Genomic DNA, 20,619 nt, shown 5'->3' on the forward strand with positions numbered 1-20,619 from the left:
AGATGAATAACAAATACAGTTTTAAGCTTAAGCTTTGACAAAAGCTTTTTTTTTTCTTTTGCCAGGAAAACCTAGCTGAATCAGTCTTATATATTGCTTTTAGGCAATTAAACTATTTTTCATAACTGTCATAACAATGAAAATAGTCTACAAAACAACATGATTAAAGCAAAACAATTAAGTTGAATGTGATAACATTATAACATGATACAAAAGTCTTAAAATTCAAAAATAGTTTATATACTTTACCATTAAAACTATGTACCTGTCCATTCATTTCATGAATTTTGAAATAACATACAAAGCTAGATATCTGATTGTCTATTTAGCTAATTAAACATTTCAAATAAAATTTACAGTACCTGGGAGTATTAGAATTAATTTCTCTGCAAAACACTTTTACTATATTAGATGATCTCTGAAGTGCTCTCTTTGATAAATACTATTGCCTGGCATGATCAGGAATATTTAGATTTTATCTTTCTGATTTAATGGTTGATGTCAAAAGAAAAAGACAATATAGAGAAAGTGTAGTAAGTTAAGTGAAACACAACCTGAAGTGCTGATTGAAAATTACAGAAAGATGAAGAGGGCAACAAGGACATGGTGTTACATAGGCACTGTTTTTTTTTAAGCAGTAAATTCAGGTATTTACATAAAATATGCTAAATTTCTCTTTCCCTTTTTCAGGAAACAATGAAAATAATATGTAAAAATGGTAAAAATATAATTTTACTAATACCTCCTAGCAAGAAATGAAATGGTAGACAGTTACTAATTATACCTAAAATTTATTGAAATGTTTTATGCACTAATTTACATTTCAAGAAATAAGAAAAAGATAGAGGAAGAAAATGAATTTAACTTAAATATTGTATCAGGAGAAAAGGACAATGCTAAAGAAACTTTTATTAACTAATCATAATTGGAACAAAGGTAGGAATGAAGCAATATATATTGGACATACAAGAGGTATGACACATAATGAACTATTCCTCTTATTGTCTCCTTATTTCCCAGTCATTCAAATTTCTAAATTAATACTTTTATAAACTAGTTAAAGACTAGAACTATGTAATTCAGCTTCAGAGTGGTGTCAGGGTCAAAGAAACAGTTCAGCAACACACAAAGTAAATTTTAACAGTTCAGAACCTTAATTTGCATATCTTAAAGTTCATGAAAAGAATCTGAACACAATGATTTTTCTGCCCCATCCACATTTATAGAAGCTGACAAATGCTTCCAGTACTTCATAGCTTTTCTCTTCCTCTCTCCACCCTTTTTCTCCTTTCCTGAATTATGTAGGTTGAACTAGTCTTTAGCAAAAAAATGACTCTTTCTTCAGGTTTTTGAATAAGGAGCAAAAGAGGAAGTTACAAAATTCTCTTCAGTGTTTCCTTGAGGGACAAAATGGTGAAACTAGGGAGTGAACTTAACGTTTTTGTCCTGTGATAAATGGTTATAAAATTTAAAAACACCAAAATGTCTAAATTGAAAGTGTTTTCCATTCTCATATTTGATTCCATTATCTGACATAAATTCTCCAACAAATTGGTAGGCATTCTTCTATCATATTTTCCTTTTTTTAAATAAACAATATACAAAAATGTATTCACCCAGAAAAGAATTTTGTGGTTGTCCTTGAAAGGGGAGAAAGAAAAAAAGAGGATAGACAGAAGACCAAGTGTGATTCAGCGATATGGTGAAATGATTTTAAATAATAAGATGTCTAGGATTTCATTTAAAATTGTTTTCTGCAAATACTCCATCTCCTTAAAACTTCAATGGGGTCTTTATAGAACAAAAAAGTCGTATGTGTGCACTTTAGGGAGTTAAGAACACAGAGAAATCCAAGATGTGGCAGAGATCCATATTTGGGTAGATGTCACGGCAGACGTAAGAACTTTCATACGATTTAGGCGGAAAAAGCATTCAAGGGTGACAGACAAGTGGAGCCAGAGGACCTAAGTCCCTTGGAAATCCACAGAAATCTTGTGGACATAGTTGGATAATCCATAGTTTATAAAACAAGAGTTGAAGCTATGACCAGAAAATCCTAAAGACTCAACCAAAAAACTGTTGAAACTAATAAAAAAATTCAGTATAGTTGCAGGATATAAATTTCTTAAGTTTCTAAAAAGCAGGGTAATAAAAGGCAACATGGATATTTAAAAAATAAAAACATTACACTTAGCATTAATAAAATTAATAAAACCAAAATTACATCAAATTAAATTTTTCCTTACTTTTCTTAATCCCTGGAAATTTCAGGATCTTGATATGTCTTAGTAAATTTGTAATAAAGATTACTTATTTTGTCACAGATGTGCTTATTGAAAGCAAGCTCTGATATATAGAAAGTAGCTTATTACTACAAAAGAGATTTCAATTGCTATGGAGCTACAAAATTAAAAAAGAAGAGATTACACTTTAAATCTCAATTATTTTATTAATGCAAATCACAAGAAAATCAGAGAAATCTGGGGGAGTTATGTAAAAAGGCAAAATTATGAGTACAATAAATTATAAGTCTTTACAGTGATGAAGAAACACTATGATAAAATATAGGTAAAAAAGTAGTTAGTGTTTGTAATTGGATTTTACTTTGATACCTCTACTGAGTACAATGAGAAAAATGTGGGATGACACTAGAGCTATTGGTCAAAATTAGTGTTTTCCTCCCTATAATGTCAGAACATCTAAGGTCCAACCGAGTTCTACCATGGATGGGGCATATTTCTGTATGTTTGCTTTATCCTGCTTATGGTTTTTTATAATATTTTATTTGAAGGAATAATCTCACATCTAAAAATTGTTTATAAGTCATCAATCCTGTAAAAAACAAAATTTTAGTTTGTAAGAATTAAGAGTAATGGATTTTCATATTTAGATATGCTATTTCTAATTTTTAAAAGCTTATTTCTTTCTGGCTCAGTATAGTGCCTTTAATGAAATATCCAACAAACTATGTCTTAGAAATATTAAAAAGCATGATTATCTAACTCATTAAAATACAGTAATCCAAAATAATAGGTAAGGATGAAGAGCTTTTTGTTAATGAAATGTCCATTTATTTTTAAAGAAATGCATTTTATTTATTTGTAATATAGTAAACTAGGCAAATACTGGATTTTTAAAATATTTTTTACTATATTTGTAATATAGTAAACTAGGCAAATATTGATACTCTAAACACTTTAGAGTATCAATGCCTTGAGGATAAACTCCATATTCCTTAGACACTGAATGCTGCGTATAAGAAGCCCTGAGCTACATTCCAAACCAGTATTTCTTTTCCTTTCTATATGGGTTCATCGTGTATTTTTCTGTTCACTAATTACCTAAAATACATTTTTTTAACTACGTCCCCTCAAATATTTTTAAGTTGCTATCCGAAATATTTTTGGCTTCAAAATTTTAATGTTTGCAAGGGGTAAGCTATATGACGCCATGCACTGCACAGGAATTTGAAATGCATTTTCCGGAATGCTTCAGTTTTGTGGAGCTCTGCACTGAGCTTGTCTAAATGATGGAACATATCTGCCACATGACATAAATCTTCAGTAAACCAGCCTTACTTTCAATCGCCCAAAATTTTATTTGACTGTTTCATTTCAAGTAAATGTAGGAATATTTTCCCATGATAACTAATGTATTTTTATTTATGATTCTAAGAGAAAAAGACTTTGCCATGAATTTATGACCTGGATACATGTATATGCTGCCCCTTCAGTAGCTCTTACCTGGCACTGGTCCTTCCCGGTCTCTGCTATTTCACATTTATCTACTTATCAATGTATCTGTCTGTTTACTTAACTTTTTACTTTTTTTCAGGAGCAGTGTATCCTCAAGTTCCCTTTTTATTTCACCAACCCTTTCTCTTCCACTCTAAATGTCTTATGTTTTGAGCTATGTTTTTGAAATTGTAAAAAAAAGACTGACACAGTTACCCCTTTACTTTTGTAAAATAAGGGAAGGGTGGTAGTGGTAGAGTTAGAACAAGAGACGTAGCAACTACAGGGTCATTCTCAGGCGGTCACATTTAGGAAAGAACGCGTATGGAACCTGAGAGTCTGGAAATGAATATCCACAGCTCAGAACCCCCTGGGAAGTGTTCGAACACCCTTAGGGGTACGCTTGCCTGGGTTTGAGACTGTTGCCTTATAGGATTCCTGAAATTGAACCAACCTGTTCTAACCACTGTTTCCTAAACAATGTATTTTATCAATCATTTTCTTGCTCAGAAAATTATCTCATTTGGAATTCAAATTCCACTCTTCAAAGCCCAGCAGAAATTCCTTCATATGGAAGCATACCAGCTTGATCCATGGTTAATTATTTAGTACGGAAAACATAATTTAAAATAAAAATGCTTTTAATAATTGCTCCATGCCTGACTTTAAGGATAAAGAACTAATAAAATGAATAAATAAAAAGAAAATGTAAAATGTAAAAAAAAAAAATTAATCAAGCAACATCATAGTGATAAGAAACATCAGGTGGATCATTCTGTGGCTCATGTACCACTCTGGATTGCCCAGTCGGGGTTACTTTTTGTCCCTGAGTGACACGGGATGGACGTGGTAAGCCAATCACATTTATATAGGCAGGATCATACTAAATCCATAAATCTCTGAAAATTCTAAAAAGCTGGTTTGTTCAATTCTTCTTAGAGAACACAGGTGAGAACCACTGTGTCTATACCTATGAAATTAATGTGACACTATTTCTTATGCAATACAAGACCATTGTAGGCTCTTATTCATCAAATGTGTTTATATTGGTCAAAATTGTGAATACAAAATTGTGAATGCAAATACAAAAGATCAAGTGTAACAGGATCACCTATTCCATTTGCCTAATATGAATATGACTGAGAAATTTCATGTGTATATTTTTAATTTGTATTTTTAAAATATACTGACCAGTGAATCTCCCAATAAAGTAAACATTCACTGAGATATGTGTATTTTTCTGTATGTATGTATACTTTAATAAAAAGGTTTTAGAATTTCACTGGGCATTTAACCTATCAATCACAACTGTAGGAAGTGGTCCAAACATATGACAGCTTATTTCATGGAATACCTTTTAGGCTTTTTCTTAGAAATTCAAAGAAAGTGTTCCCAAATAAAGTATATTCCTCACTGCAGAATCTATTACATCTGTTACACCTGAGAGTAAAGAAAATATCTTGCTATATGTTTATTGAATATGTTACTTAAGTAGCTAATACCTAGGGCAGTGTTTTTCAAATCACACACATTACAGAGTCATTAAATCTATTTAGTGGGTTGCAGGAAAAGCTACATATATGAGGATATTTTCATTAAGTCCCTCTCTTCATCGTGACTAAGATGGTCCTAGATGGCCAGTCAGCCCACACACTCTCATGTAGACATGTAACTTGGTACAGTGAAGAAATCCACTAGTTCTACAATAATTTATTTTAATTCCATTATAAGAATGATGCTTATTTCTCATTAAATCATTCACTAGAGAGTGGCATTCAATAGAATGAGGGTCCATTTTTATTTCATGTGAGAAAAATTCTTAAAGAGCTTTAGTACCTATTTAAAAACTAATTTTATAGCATGGATTTCAGAAAAACTATTTCATCATAAGTACAGGATGTTTCATAGAACATGCATAGTAAGAGAATTCTGAAGACATTACTTCTCCCTTCTTCCAGACGGGACTTTGCTCATTTCATTCACTGACGTAGAGATTTCACAGTAGTTAAGGGCATGTGTGCAAGGGTCTGACAGAGGGGACTTGATCCCCACACTTTTATGCAGTGATACTTGGTAAGTTATGTAACTTTGAGCCACAGGCTTTTTCTCATGTGTAATATGAACATAATAATGTCCATTTTATATGGGTGCTGTGAGAATCAGAGAAGCACACACATCAGGCCCTTCACATAGCGGTTCACATTTGGAAAGCATATAATACTTGGCAGCAGGAGCTATTCAAGATGAATTAATGGGGTACCTGAGAATTATTTTTGCAGGGTAGATAATTTCTAACACTGAACTGTAGTTACATCTTATTGTAAGGCATTAAAATATGTGCAATATTTACTAGCATCCCAATTTTACTCTACATTTACTATATACTTCATAACCTAGGTTCATGGTAAGAGACTGCCAAAAAAATATTCTGATACTTTACAGAACAGCAACCCAAGCTAATGGATGCTTCCCTTTTGTTCTAGGTTTGCTGTCTCATTAACTCACATGTTTTCTGGGAAAGGAATAAGTGCAGGGCTGTGTGTGTGTGTGTGTGTGTGTGTGTGTGTGTGTGTGTGTGTGTGTGTGTGTGTGTGTTGGTAGAGAAAGAGAAAACTACAGGCCACTTGTTTTCACGTTTGCTTTTAAAGGCAATTAAATGTGAGGTAATGAGGGAATCTTCACTTGTCTGTAAGACTTCACTGGTGTCTGAGAAACACCACCAGGAATAGGACAATATATAATCTCTAGAAAAAATACACAGTAAGTAGAACTCTTTTAAAGACTCCCTGCATTTTTTGTTTGTTTTTAAGTCCATGGAATATTACACCTCTGCAAATAAATTTACTTACAGTATTTATTTAGCGACTTCAAACCGTTCCCTAGTTTCATGAGGATTTCCTACCATGGTATTTTTTTCCCTCTCATTCCTGAACAAGGTCCACTAAGCTCACACTAACCCCATACTTTCAACTCTGGGTCCAGCCCAGCATGCCACACACATAAATAGAAATATGATTTCCTAGAGTGCATGTAAAAAAGATTAATTTGGAGAGTCTGATGAATTGTTAAAAAACAGTGTAGGAAGATAAAGATTCTAGTCATAGTATTAAGATTTTTCAGTTGCATGATTTAAAGCAGCAGAAATGCCATATCAAATGAAGACACTATCTCCTCACGTGCAGCAGTGTGGATTAAGGAAGGCAGCATGTGTTACAGTGCTTTTCAGAGTGCAAATCTTTATGTTCAGGCTTGTTAAACTATGATCAGTAGTTACACAGGTGGCTTCAGTGTCTTCATCAGCGAACACTAGGTTGGTTCAGGGCCTCTGTAAACCATTTAAAAGAGCATATAACTATTTACTCAAGTTTCTTTTCACACATTTTCTTCAGCCTTGAATGGATACAACCAAAGATAAAGTTTACAAATACTGAAAAGCACTTTGTTGTGTAAATGAGTCCTATCTTATTTGTGTTCACTATTAATGTCCCTTAACCAGCAATGTACATGTCTACACATGATTATAGTGAATTATTTGTTGATGTTTGATAAATATAAAAAAGGAGGCCTAAGTTCATCAAAACTGAAAAACTGAAAGTCTGTTATTTCTAATGCTGTCAGAAAGAATGAAAATATTTACTATGGATTAATTAGAAGAGCTGGTCTCTAATTTTTAGGGTGGCACTTCAACACTTTTGGAAAGACAAAGTGGGTAGAGAGAGGAGCAGTAATTTGCGATGTGAGTTCTGCTTCACCTTTGAGCCCTGAGAATTTGGACACAATCTTGAAGTAACTCATCTGCAAAATGGCAATAAAATTATCTACATTCCCATACTAGTTTGTACTGAGAGTCAAATTAAATATCTTCGAATTAAAGCTTACTAAATCACATTATATAGAAATCATTAAGAACAACAAATACCAGTTTTTGATTTTCTGCTATAAGTTAGCTGCTACCTAAGAGTTTGGTGACTAAAACAGTTAAGGTTTCGGGGCTCATGGAACTTATGGTTATTTCTGTAGTTCAGTAATGATTGTCAAACGACAAACTAATGTTATTAAAAATGGTGAAGGGGGGTATGTGTGTGTGCAATTTAATTAGTAGTTTAAAACCTATACATGCTTAAGTTACTCTACAAGAAGGTATGTCAAAGAAATAATCAATCTTCCCATGTTTTCTTCCATCTGCTACCCCTATAGCTTTTCTTCTTCCTTCCTAATTACAACCCTTAAATAGAATTCGTGCCTCATACCGAATTCACGGAGTATCATAACTCCTCCAAGTGGTAAAGATACCTCAAGACAAATGCTGGGCATAGAAGCCACAGGGCATAAATCTGCAAAGAAGTAAAAAGCTAACCTTTTCAAACAATAATGCTTCTCTCTCACTTACCAACTTTACATTTCCCTGTATGGCCCCGGAAGATGACTGGTTAGCCAGAGATGGGTAAGATTCCTCAAGGGAGGAACAACCTAAGAGAGGCACAGTCGCAGGGGGCCATCAGGTGAGAAATTGGGGATCAACAGAAATGAGGCTTAGAACCTCACCCCCCCTGTTTTGAGAGAAATCTTCTGCATACGTGGATGTATTATTGCCCTTGTCTAGCTTGGATTAATACATAGTCTACAGGCACACACCTGATCATCTACATTTGCTCTCTTACAACACTAAACTATGTTTTCTACCTTTATCTTGCATCTACCTACCACTTCAGCATTTTATTAAAAAAAATAATAATAATAATAAAGGGAGAAATGTGGGATTCACATATAAATCAAGTATAAAAATCAAACGAATATTCATATTTGACCTGATTGTTTATAGTTCATAATGAGTGATCAAAATCGAAAGTTTCTGTGATGACTGCCCTTGTACTGTTCACCATGTAAGAACTTATTCACTATGTAAGAATTTGTTCACCATGTAAGAACTTGTTTGTTATGCTTCAGAAGATTGGAGACTGACGAGAATTAGGCTGGGGGTGGATTAATGATTGTGCATTGAGCATTGACTCCCCTATACAGAATTTTATTGTTGTTAACAACCATTTGATCAATAAATATGAGAGATGCCCTCTCAAAAAAAAAATAATGGTGAAGGGTGTTATTAACTGTGAAGTTAATGAAGAGTGTATGTACTGGCATAAGGTACATATACAAAGTAAAAATGTAATACTCCATACAAAATTTAAATAGTAAACTCTTTTGAGCAACTTTTGAATAAGAAATTCAAAATGAAAATTAGAAATTATATATAACTGAAAAATTTAGAGTGTATTACCAGACACCTGAGGTGTGGCTCAAACAGCTGATATCAATTTCATTGCCTTAAATGGATTCATTAAAAACAGAAAATATTGACTATAAGTAAATTGGGCATTCAATTCAATAAAACATGAAAATAATAACAGGTACTTATTTATTTTTTCAAGTAGAGAAAGGAATTTTAAAAGTAGAATAGAAATTGATAAAGATTTAATTAATTAAGCTCAGAAATTGTGCTAAGTGAAAAGTAGTAGGAAAATAATTTGCCATTCAGAATATTTAAGTAAAAAAGAAGGAAAAACACAAAGAAGTTATGTTAGAAATAAAAGGATATGAGTCTGTAAAAATGTAGAACTTGATATGAAAAATATAGTGTGTGTCATGTTGAGGTACATTGAGACCAATCTTTATAGAAATAATAGAAAATTAGTCCAAGATTTTGCCTCAGAAGATTCACAGTGACTCAACAGTTTCATGGTGGAAATCAGCTATGCCTTTAAGAACACAAAATCCTATGCTATTAAAATTGATACTGTGCATAGAAAAAAAATAGAGTTTTCCAATGGATTCTATGACTGTTAAAATATTAAAGTAAAATAGCACAGTAAACAAAATAAAATAAAATGTAGAAACAGTAAAATTGAACATTTCAAGTATATAAAATATCAGTAAACTTAACTCACTAGTTTATTAAAAGAAGACTAACTCATGAACAAGGAAAGATTGTCCATGTAGTTAAAAAAATGCTTTTATATTTGGATATTTTTTCATGTAATTTACTCAAAATATTAAGTAAGAAAAAAATATAAAAGTCATATTGGTAAATATCTAACAATGTGGAAAAAACACAATATTTATTTCTGACTAAAGTATAATCGAGATAATAATAGCAGGATGAAATTCCAGTCTCCACAGTACCTGTCCTACAGAAACAGTCCTTGCTCTGTGCACCTGGAAACACTTTATCCTCCCTGTACCCAGGACGCTGCGTTCTGTGGTTTTCTTCCTACCTCACTCACCCTTCCTTCGCCTCGTGGTTGGTTCTTACACTTCTTCCAAACTCTTCAACACTGCAGTACCAAAGGAGGCATTCAGTAGACTTCCTTATCCTTTCTACCCACACTCACTTATGTGATATTTTTGTTAAACCTTATATTTTTAAATTAGATAGATTATAGTTATATAGATAGATAATGTCTCTCATTTATGCCTCTGACTTGCACTTCCAACATAAAGTCCAGACTCATAGATCCACCTGCTGGATTTGAAATCTGTGCTTTGCTTTTCTTACAGACAAAATTAACAGTTCCAAAAATGTGCTCATAATCTTACCCTACTCCATGCTTTCCCCCATATTGGTTAATGCCAACTACTTAGATTAAAAAAACCTTGATACCATATCAGTTTCTTTTATTCTCACATCCTATTTATAATAAGTCAGCAAATCCTTAAACTCTATTTTCAAAATATAGTGTCTTGACAATAATATACATCACATAGTGAGGATTAAATGAACCAAAATATGCAAAGAATTTAGTATACTGTTTGGCTTTTATTAAAAATAATAAGCAATAATATTTCTTGGATTGCATACCACGGTAAGAATTTTAATTCTTTAATCTCATCTAACAACAATGATGTAAGTGCAGTCCTTAAAGTATTAAAGTCTTTGTTTTGCATATGATGAAATTAAGGCACACAGAGTTTTAGAAAGTTAGGTAGTTGCCACTGCTAACTGACAGCACCAGGATTTGAAACCAGAATTGCACTCTAGATACTAGTAAGCAAAATGTTAGCTATTATTATAAAAACTCATATCTGAACAGCCACAAAAATGATTTGAAATATAATAGAGGAATAACATTTCAAGAAAATGGTCAGATTATATTCACAACACCAAAAGGAACAGCTCTTCTACACAAGAATAAAGGCCAATGAGAAAAGTGAATGGAAAAACCATTCCCATATGCAATTGTATGATTGACAAAAATTGTGTAATGTTTATATGAAGATGAATGTTAAGAAATATTCCTGAGCAATGCAAAGGAAATTCTCAAAAAAAAAAAATCAAAAGAAAGAAGCCATGTTCCTAGATGGAAAACTCAACACTATAAAGATGTCCGCTCTCCACGGAATAAATGTAACCATAATTAAGTTTCCAACAGGAATTTTTGTGAGACTTGACAGCTGATTATTAAGTTCATTTGGAAGAGAAAGTTCACAGTAGGCAAAAAGCTTTTGAGAAAAAGCAATAAAAAAAGAACTTGCTCTAACAGTTATAAAATATATTCCTTAAAGTTTGGTTTCAGTCCAAACATGAATAGAACAGAATAGAGAGACTAGCAATAAATCTATGCACATTTAAGATGCAGTATGTAAGAAAAATCATATTTCATATCAGTGATGGGAAAACGGACTATTCAAAATATAGTATTGAGGGCTATTGGCAAAAGGAAGAGAGCTAGGAAGGAAGAACTACTTAATATTACACAGAAAAATAGAAAAGTTTTCAAAAATTGCTTCTGCATATTAAAAAAAATTAAACCACAATTCTTCTTTCAAAAATTGAAGCTTTCTTGGGAGAATCAACAATTTCTTGGTATAAGCTTATGCTCTAAACTTGAAAAAGTGGAAGCCAAGAAAAGGAAGAGGTTATTCACAGCAGCCTATGGTGTGTACCCCCTACCCTACTTTCACCCATATCCCCAAAGGAAAAAAAGGAGACTTAATGTAGGAGAAGCCAAAGCCAAACAAACAAATCTGCATAGAGGAAAACAGGGTGGTTAAGTAGATGGCAAAATCTACCAAGAATGGATGACAGTATATGCCGCGGGAAGAACTCTACACAGGCAGACAGGGCCACTGAGACCCATGGAATTAAAACAGTCCATACTTGGGTGGCATAAATCATTTATTAACACCTCAGGGGAAAACAAACATCACCACCTTCCCATCAACAATCTCTCCAGGGAAACAGTAGCTAGACAGTGATTCCCCCACTTGAAATTGTGATTCATTAGAGATAATTCAAACCAGGTAAGGCAAGTGCTTTAAAGTTTATAATAAAAAATTTAATTTTAATAAAAGTATAGCTCATAGACAATAAAACAACCTAAGATTTAACAGGAAACTGTCAACCTAAGGAACAATTATTATGTCTGAAACACTGTAATATATAAAACAGCACTGTAATATATAAAATGCATGGGTTACGAGAATAAGAGCAAAATTCGTATGGAGAGAAAAATAAACTAATGGCATTGAAGAGTCTAGATAATGAGTTACATGTATTAAGAGTGAAAGATACAGTTTTAAATAATTAAAAAAATTATGATGGCTGGGTAAGGCAAAGATGATCCAACATAAGAATGACTGCTTTCTCTGAACAAAAGATTTCAACATGAAACTGAAAGATACTGAATGAGGTAATAGAAAAAATGTCCCTGAAATGAAAGAAGGGAAATGGCAAAAATATATCCGGGATTCAGGCGGATCACTCATGTCATCAAAAGAGAAAAGCGCCGGCCTGCTGTCAGAAGTGTCCTGGCAATAGTCAAGCGACAGTCCATCAGAGCAATGAGCTACACAGGGAAGGTGGGGATGAGCCGTGAACGATACTCCCAGGAAAGAAAAAGGGCGACAATAGTCAGACACCTTTGCCATGAGATAGTTCAAGGATTAACAAATGAAATGAATTAGCAATGAAATACAATGAAGGAAAGACTCGGTGAATAATAAACCGAGTCACAGAGAATCCATAATACAGGGAGGAGTTTTTAAATGGTGAGTATTGCAGACATCTATATGTAGAATTAAGACCAAAATGCCAAAACAATTAAAGTTCCAATACAGAATGTAAATACTATGAGTTCTGACAAAGTTAAAATAATAAAATTATCAAAAAAAAAAGAAAGTGAAGAGGATGAAAACAAATTGGAGAGGAGCTAATCATCTCGAATTGCACTGCAGGGAGTTAACAAACATTGTGTGAAATTAAAATACGGAGCTAATGCATCTAGCTTAACGGTATTCGTGATCTTTTATTGTTAACCTTAAAGACACTTACAAAAGTTCTTGTGGTGAAGAAATATGTAAGCTCAACAATTCTATTTATTTCAGATCATTTTTCTTCTATTAAGTTACGTATAATGTATTAGTTATAAATAGCAGAATATGTCTCTATGCTTATCCTTCCATTTGTACAGATGTATAATTATATAATTGTGATTATGTTCATCATATGTTAATTTTTTCTGAGTGTAAAGAGTCAGGGATGATCTGTTTTTTAAACTTGAATAAGACAGTACAGTAACATAAATTTCACCTGAATTAACCATTAAATGTAAAATCATAATGATAATAATGATAATAAAGTGCTTATAGAAGCCTATCAATATGTTTGTATGAACTGGTTTGCATGGGATGAAGAAACCTGCATAACGGATATTTGTATAACCAGGAAAGAGGTTTCCTGTATTTGCTTGGCCCCATGGTTTTGTGTCTGACCTCTATAAAGAATTAAACACCCAAGGTCAAAAACTGGCAATAACCAAGAACTGAGCTAGTATCACAGCTTTGAAGCAAAGTGGAATAACCAGGCATGAAGGGGAAAGCAGAGCCTGACTCCCAGCTCTGCTAAACACAGGAGTCCTAAGAACTCAAGTACCTTTGCTTTGCAGTAGAATTATTGGAATTGGAATTGGGATTAATCTGGAAGCAGTTCTCCTGACACAGCTATCGGTCTGTCATGCAGAATGCTGGAATCAGAGACAGGGGTGAGGTACCACCCTCACTAAGGATCCCTGAATGGGAAAAAATGAACAAGAGAGCTGTTCTGCTAATATCAGATGAAGTCAGGTAATACTTAAAGTCCAGAGAACTGCATGATGCAAATATTCCTGTTAAGAATCAGGGAAATGTAGCTAATTTAACTACTTCAGGATTTTGGACTCAAGAAACTTTGGGAAACATATTCTAATTAATTTTAAAAAGCCTGATGATTATGTCCTAATTTCCTGATATTTCAAAAATTTTGACCTAATACTACAGCATGTACATTGTGGATCAATTCAGAATGTCAGCAATGCTATCATTTATGTAAAGGTAGTCCAAGTCCCATATACTTCATGTTTCCCCTCGAAAAAAACTATATATACTTAACCACACAAATGTTAGGTGAGTACTTATTCCCTGAAGATAATGTTGATGTTGAGGCATGCATTGCATTTTAAAATAATTCAAACATAGGATACAATGTTTTTCTGTGTACAGATAAGATGAACTACTTAGATTTTTTTTAAAGCATGAAGAAGAGAGTAAACTGTGCAGAATAATAATAGAACTTTAAAAATCTGTATTTAAATTTTATTTTAAATTTGCAAAAATGTGTGACGGAAGGGAATCAGTTAGCTTGTAGAACAGGAGCAGTCCATGGTTTATTAGGTTAGGAGACTAGATGTGTGTGTCTGTGGGCAACTGAATTTTTTGATCAACAGAAATCTATTACCCTTTCATGTGTAGGAATAATTACCTATGTAACCAGAGAATAACTTTAAGAAAATGCTGTATTTCAGAAGGAAATAACGGTTAAGTATAAAGAGGAAAATCCACTGGCACTAATGCAGGAAAACACACACACACACACACACACATCAAAATTGCAAGAAGAAAAATGAGCACAAGTATAAATTGCTGTACAGAGTAGTAGTATTTTTTTCAGCTTAATTGAGTCTTAAGAAATAACTTTGAATTTAATGGATTTCCTTATCTTAGACCTGTAGGAATTTCAATATTTTATTATGAAAATATTTGAACACAGGAAAATGTGTGGAAACATTGAAATGTATGACAGAATTTTTTAGATGTAATTTTTACTAGTATTACCAAAAAATTGTATTCTTTCTTAACTTAAGAATGAAGTATTTTGATAAATTTCTTACCAAATTCACTTTATTAATGAGAAAACTAAGGTTCAGGAAAACTGTGGCTGGGTTTTAAACCATGACTAGATTTATGACAGAGAGAAACAACTGCATGCCTTCATGAATAAAAGAATTCTAATGTGGGAACTACTTATAAAAGATAAATTTTTCTCTATTTTGAAAATTTATTGTAGTAGTATATGTGTAAAGAAATTTTTAAGGAATAAATGAATCTCCTTTTTCTCTCCTCAAACCAAGCCACCTGTCTAATTGCAGATGGAAATGCTCCATCTGCCTGTGCGGTCTCGTGCTCCACAGTTACTGGGACGTAAGTGCAAATGAGAGGAGAAGCGGCAAGGACAAGCAGCGGGACTGGGATGCAAACAGAACACATGGATTTCAATGGCTACAGTGTGTTTCGGAAATGCTGTGAACTTGAGGTTGCAGACCTTCCCAGGGGTAAGGGTTAGGAAGCCTGACTGCCACCACTTCATTAATGCTATAAAATCAGTGGACTCTTCATTATTTTGTCCATACATACATGGAATGAACATACACCCCAGTGGACATACATTCCAATTGCCCAGGAAAACCCTAGTTTATGCCTGTTGCTATAGTCTCAGAAATGTTCCAGCTGGAAGGTAAATTCTATGACTCACTTTCTAGCAAAGGACTTGGTCTCTCTTTAAGTTGTGTTTCCGGGCACCCACTCCAAATTCATCTAAGTGGCACAGAAGATAAATGACACTTGCCATCCTGGACTTAGTGATAGGATGTATTTTCCAAGAAGTTCCTGCCTATGATTATTTTCATCTTCTTCCTATGTTAAGTAATTTCTTGATTTCCACATATAAGTTTTCATTTCTTTAAATATTAAACTGCTTAATAAAGCCATACACAAGAACAAGTAAGTAAATGAGTGGTAGTGACTTCCACTCAGAGGGAAGACACTAATTTGTGTGTGTATGTTATTTTTTCAGTTTTCATAAACTTAGAAACATCAAACTTTTTATTTTAAGTTTAATCAGTGTTTATAGTTTAATCATGTCAACTCAGGTGTTCATGCATGTATCTATTATGTTATTCATCTGACCAAAATTCAGAAAATAATTTCTATATAAAATTTCTAGGACTAAAAAGAAACAGTCAATTTAGTATGTATTAGTGAAGCTCAGTAGGTCTAACAGAATAAAATTTAAAGTTAATGTAATGTAGCCTAACTAGAAGTTTTATGAAAAGGAATCCTCTTTCTGTTTTCACTCTGATATATAAGAGAAAAAATACCTTTGAAGCACGTTATCAAATTATGATTTATTAGGCAACCCATTCACTTATACATTGGTAATACTAAAAATGATTCTTCTCTAAAATAGAGTTACATGTTTATAAAATAAGGTTAACAATCTTTCCACATATTATATAGTAACAAACTTTGCATTCTTTCAATCTCAATAAATGTACTTCCACACATACACACATATCCCAGGAAAATACCTAACAGATTTGAAAGATTCTAGTTAGATTTTGATGTGCCTAAGAACTTAAGTGTGTTACTTAAGCCAAAATGAACCATGTCTAAGCTATACTCTTTACTTTTAGCATACTGATAAGTCGTAAAACACACATAGCACACACACATTTAAAAGGATAAATACTCTTAGTTATTTTAAATATCGTATATCCAGAAATAAATTTAACTTCTATACTAAGATGCTTTGTCAACTCTTATAGAAAGTGCATGTCCATTAAAGCTAAAAAGATTTATATTAAATTCAAATAATTTATTCAAATCACTGCTTCCTACAAAAATTACCCAAGATGTACCAAATGCCCCTTTTGGAATTACTATATGTATCTTTAACTTGATTGAAAGCAGAGAGGCACATTTTACAGACTAACACAAACAGCACTGCAGTTTAATTCTAAATAGTTCTCTAATGCATCAGTTTAAAACTAACCTCCTCCACCAGTTTTTCAAGTGTTTCAATTTTTTTCCCCTTTGGTTTCTTTACATAAGTCTTTATCGTAAGGAAACTGAATGCATATTGAAGAGGTAAGGGGCTTCTATCCCCCTAGTTCAAGCTAAAACATACCCTCTCGATTATCTTTCACAGTAAAGCCAAAGCCGGTATCACATACCTTTCGGGAATGAATTTCTTTCACATACAATGGAAGTAGAAACTCAGATATACCTTCAAGTCGGATTCCCTTCTTGGTGACTCTCAGATTTCCCATACCATCCTACAAGCAATGAAATATAGTTCACTTTTAGGTTAATTAAGGAATGAAAAATTGGCCATAATTTTCTAAGGCCTAACTTGAGAAAACAGTGAGTTAAAAGCAGTGATGATTTAAGGGAAATGGGAGATTGGATTTACTTAATGATTCACTGCAGCAGTTTGCATGCATATAGAGGGCTCTTTTTAAAATGAACAGGAAAAGAGGTGTGTAAAGGACCTCGTATCTTTTCTCAGCACTATCAGAGACTAGGATTTATCTCTGAATAAATCCTGTACTTCATGCATCAGCTGGCTGAACTATTTATTAGGTATAATGATACTTGCTACCTGACTTGTGATAGGAAGTTTTTTTGCAGAGATATAATAATATTTTTACATTACAGATATATGCATATTTCTACAATATTCAAATAGTCCCACTTGTACATTAATTCTAACAAGTACTTAATGATTGGCTATACAAGTAAGCATGGTGTTTCAGTATTCAAACCATGAGCAAACCTTATGTTCTCTCATTTAGAAAACAACCCTCTTTAAGGAGGGTAAATCAAGTTAAGTACACAAATAATGTTTATGAGACAGAATAAAACAAATAAAAAGGTAAGAGTATTAATGAGAATTAAAGAAAGATTTCAAATCTGGTAAGAGAGTAAACCATTTCTCATGGAAGAGATGGACTCTTACATAGGCCTAAAGAATACCAAGTTTCAACAGGACGTGTCCATAGAGGGAGCAACAAAATGAACATTCTGATAACACAGGGAGATGGCATGCCATCTAATCTGGCTAACAGAATATTGAGAGAGAGAAAAAGGGAGTATTTTGAGGCTAGGAAAAAGAAAGCTGTGAGTGCAGAATTATGGATCCTGTATTTAGGTAAACCTCCAAGAGAGCTCCATGAAAGTTCTTGAAGAGTTCAATGACTTGAAACGATCACAGTTAAAGATTAATATGGCAGACATTCCATGACAAGAATCTCAGTAATAATGGACAACATAGCAGTAAGTGTGAAGATAGTGAAAAGAGGGGCATTTACAATTAATCCAAGGTTTCACAACTATAACTAATAAGGAAATACAGTTATTTCTTATACTGGGATAGAGAAACTTGTAGGCTTGATGGCACCAATAAGTTCAGCTTTGGACTTTCTAACTTTGAGGTATCAATGATACTTTCAGACATTGATCTAACAACCAGCAAGTCTGTTGAAAGTGGTTTGAGCAGTGACAATTGCTTAAGGTAAGCTTGAATCTATCATGGTGGATGAGCAAGTCCTCTGCTAGGTATCTAAATAACTATCTAAAATAAATATCTAAAACCATGGAGAAACTCTTACATAACGATTAGGTCTGTGTTGGAAATAAGCATTTCATATGTTCTAGGAAGCTGTAATCAGTATGAGGAAAGCCAAGAAATTATGATGGCCTCAGCCTCTATCCCTGCCCTTCGAACCCATAAAGAAAGCCAACAGGGCAGTACAACCATAAACAGAATTCTGAGTATGAATTGAAGATCTTTTTTTTTCATGTCAGATAGAGAAAATGACTACTACTACAAGAGAGAAAGATTTTGAGGGGGTGAGGTCTCACTCTTCTTATGGAAAGAGAAAGTTACGGATTCTGGTTGATTAAATTTAGGATGAGATGAAGAAATTCAATTTGTGAGGCTCAGACTTAAAGCTGACCCCAGGCATGTTATATAGGAAATAAACTGAAATTAAAAAAATAAATATGAGAATTTCAAGCATCACTGAAAACTTACTCTCATGAGAAAATAGCTCTACTTTGTTGGGATGGTGACACACCATGGTTGTTTCCTTGATTTACAACAGTTTTATAATGCTCTCTTTCATTTGCAGAAGTGAAAAGTGTCTCTCATTTAGACATTCGTTATATGGGCACCCATCTACTGGCTCTAATCAATATGGTTTTGCAACATTATATCTAGGAACAGAAACAGGCAGACTTATCAGTGAAAGAGCCTCAAACGAGGATTTGCTAGGCAGGAATGGCAGAAGTCATGATGACGGGTTATTCAAAAGCAACAAAAGATGACGGGCCTCAAATGGCTTGCCACTATTTTTCTCATTGGGTAGAGACAAGTGAAACCATAACAGTAATGTGGGGCTGTAAAAATAGCCTCGAGTCAAAGAATGACAATTGATAATAAATTCATGATCAAGTTTACTGTAAGTTAAGAAACATGAGAAATATTACAACAGGCATTTTATCAGAAGATGGAACTTCCAATTTTGAGACCTCGAAGGTGAGAAAAATCTCAGACATGGTAAGGCCTGAAGAATAGCCAGGCAGCGTGCGAGAAGTAGCTCGGAGACTGAACTCCCTATGAAGAAAGCCAGGGTATTAGAACATGTAAAGTGACACGGGGCTTTAAAATATGGTTTTGTCTTAGAGGGATGTTCTTGACTAATTCTCACAGTGACTGCCCATATATATTCTCGAATGCCAGGGAAGGAAGAATTCTGATGTGTTCCCCCTGGAGTTGCTATGGAAACAGCTAATGCAACTGTTAGACTTAACTTAGTGCAATAGAAACTAATTCCATCACAGATGCAATTTCCAGTTCAATAGTAATCTTGAAGAATTTTTTCGTGAGATAAATTTAGAAATGAAAGAACTGCATATAGCTAAAGTTAAATATGCAAATTTAATTTTGGAAAGTTTTGATTCTTAAGCTTAGTTCTCTGCTTATATTTTCTATATGACACATACTTTGGGGCATATAAATAATTACATTTCATTTAAATTAGATGAAACAGAATCACCCTGTATTTTATACAGGGCTGTTATTACAGTACTATGTTTTGAATCTGACCTTTTTGTACCATGTCCATTTGATCCTTGTTTTATTTCTATTTTGTATTAAAAAATAAAATTGTAAGTTGTTCTATATTATCTACATGCAGTTAAAAAATACCTAAAGCATATATTCAACCTGATCCTCACATTCATGTACCAAGTCCACTAATAATTTATTAGATAATGAAATAATCTGGTTTCCCTTCTGCAAAAGCATTAAAAAGAGAATCTATTTCTACTGTCACTATACTTGCCTGATTTCACTCTACTCTTGTTCCTTTCAACATCTAAAAGGGGGAAAATAATTTCTGGATTTTCTGTTATGGATCACGTGGCCCAAACACGAAGAGAGTGACACAAACTAACCTGTCTGTGGTCCAGGCCCCCGTCTTGGCTCTGCCACCTTCTTTCTTGGACCACATAACAAATCTCTTTGTGTTTTAATTTTGTCATTTGTAAAAAGAGTAACAGGACTTACATATTTATTGAAATGATTACATGAGGCTGTAAAGAGCTTAAAATAATGCCTCACATGCAGAGTCCTCGACAGTTTCAAGCATTAACATTTTATTTAAAATAATTTAAAATTTTGTCTAATATTATTATAAAAATTCATTGTTTATTTTTGGAGGGATTGGCATTG

General features: G+C 33.4%; 1 protein-coding gene across 4 annotated transcripts in view; it reads right to left on the minus strand.

The window, feature by feature from the left end:
* SGCZ (sarcoglycan zeta) overlaps positions 1-20,619 on the minus strand; it is an 849,975-nt gene that overhangs the window by 121,139 nt on the left and 708,217 nt on the right. For 3 of the 4 annotated variants that reach the window (XM_073219082.1, XM_036997286.2, XM_036997289.2), the window contains one exon: positions 17,057-17,158. The exons of the other annotated variant lie outside the window; for it this stretch is intronic. In XM_073219082.1, coding sequence (XP_073075183.1) covers positions 17,057-17,158 — 102 coding nt within the window. The remainder of the gene's footprint in view (positions 1-17,056; positions 17,159-20,619) is intronic. 4 annotated transcript variants of the gene reach the window in all.

This window comes from Manis javanica, chromosome 12 (assembly GCF_040802235.1).
Source record: "Manis javanica isolate MJ-LG chromosome 12, MJ_LKY, whole genome shotgun sequence".
Taxonomy (NCBI): domain Eukaryota; kingdom Metazoa; phylum Chordata; class Mammalia; order Pholidota; family Manidae; genus Manis; species Manis javanica.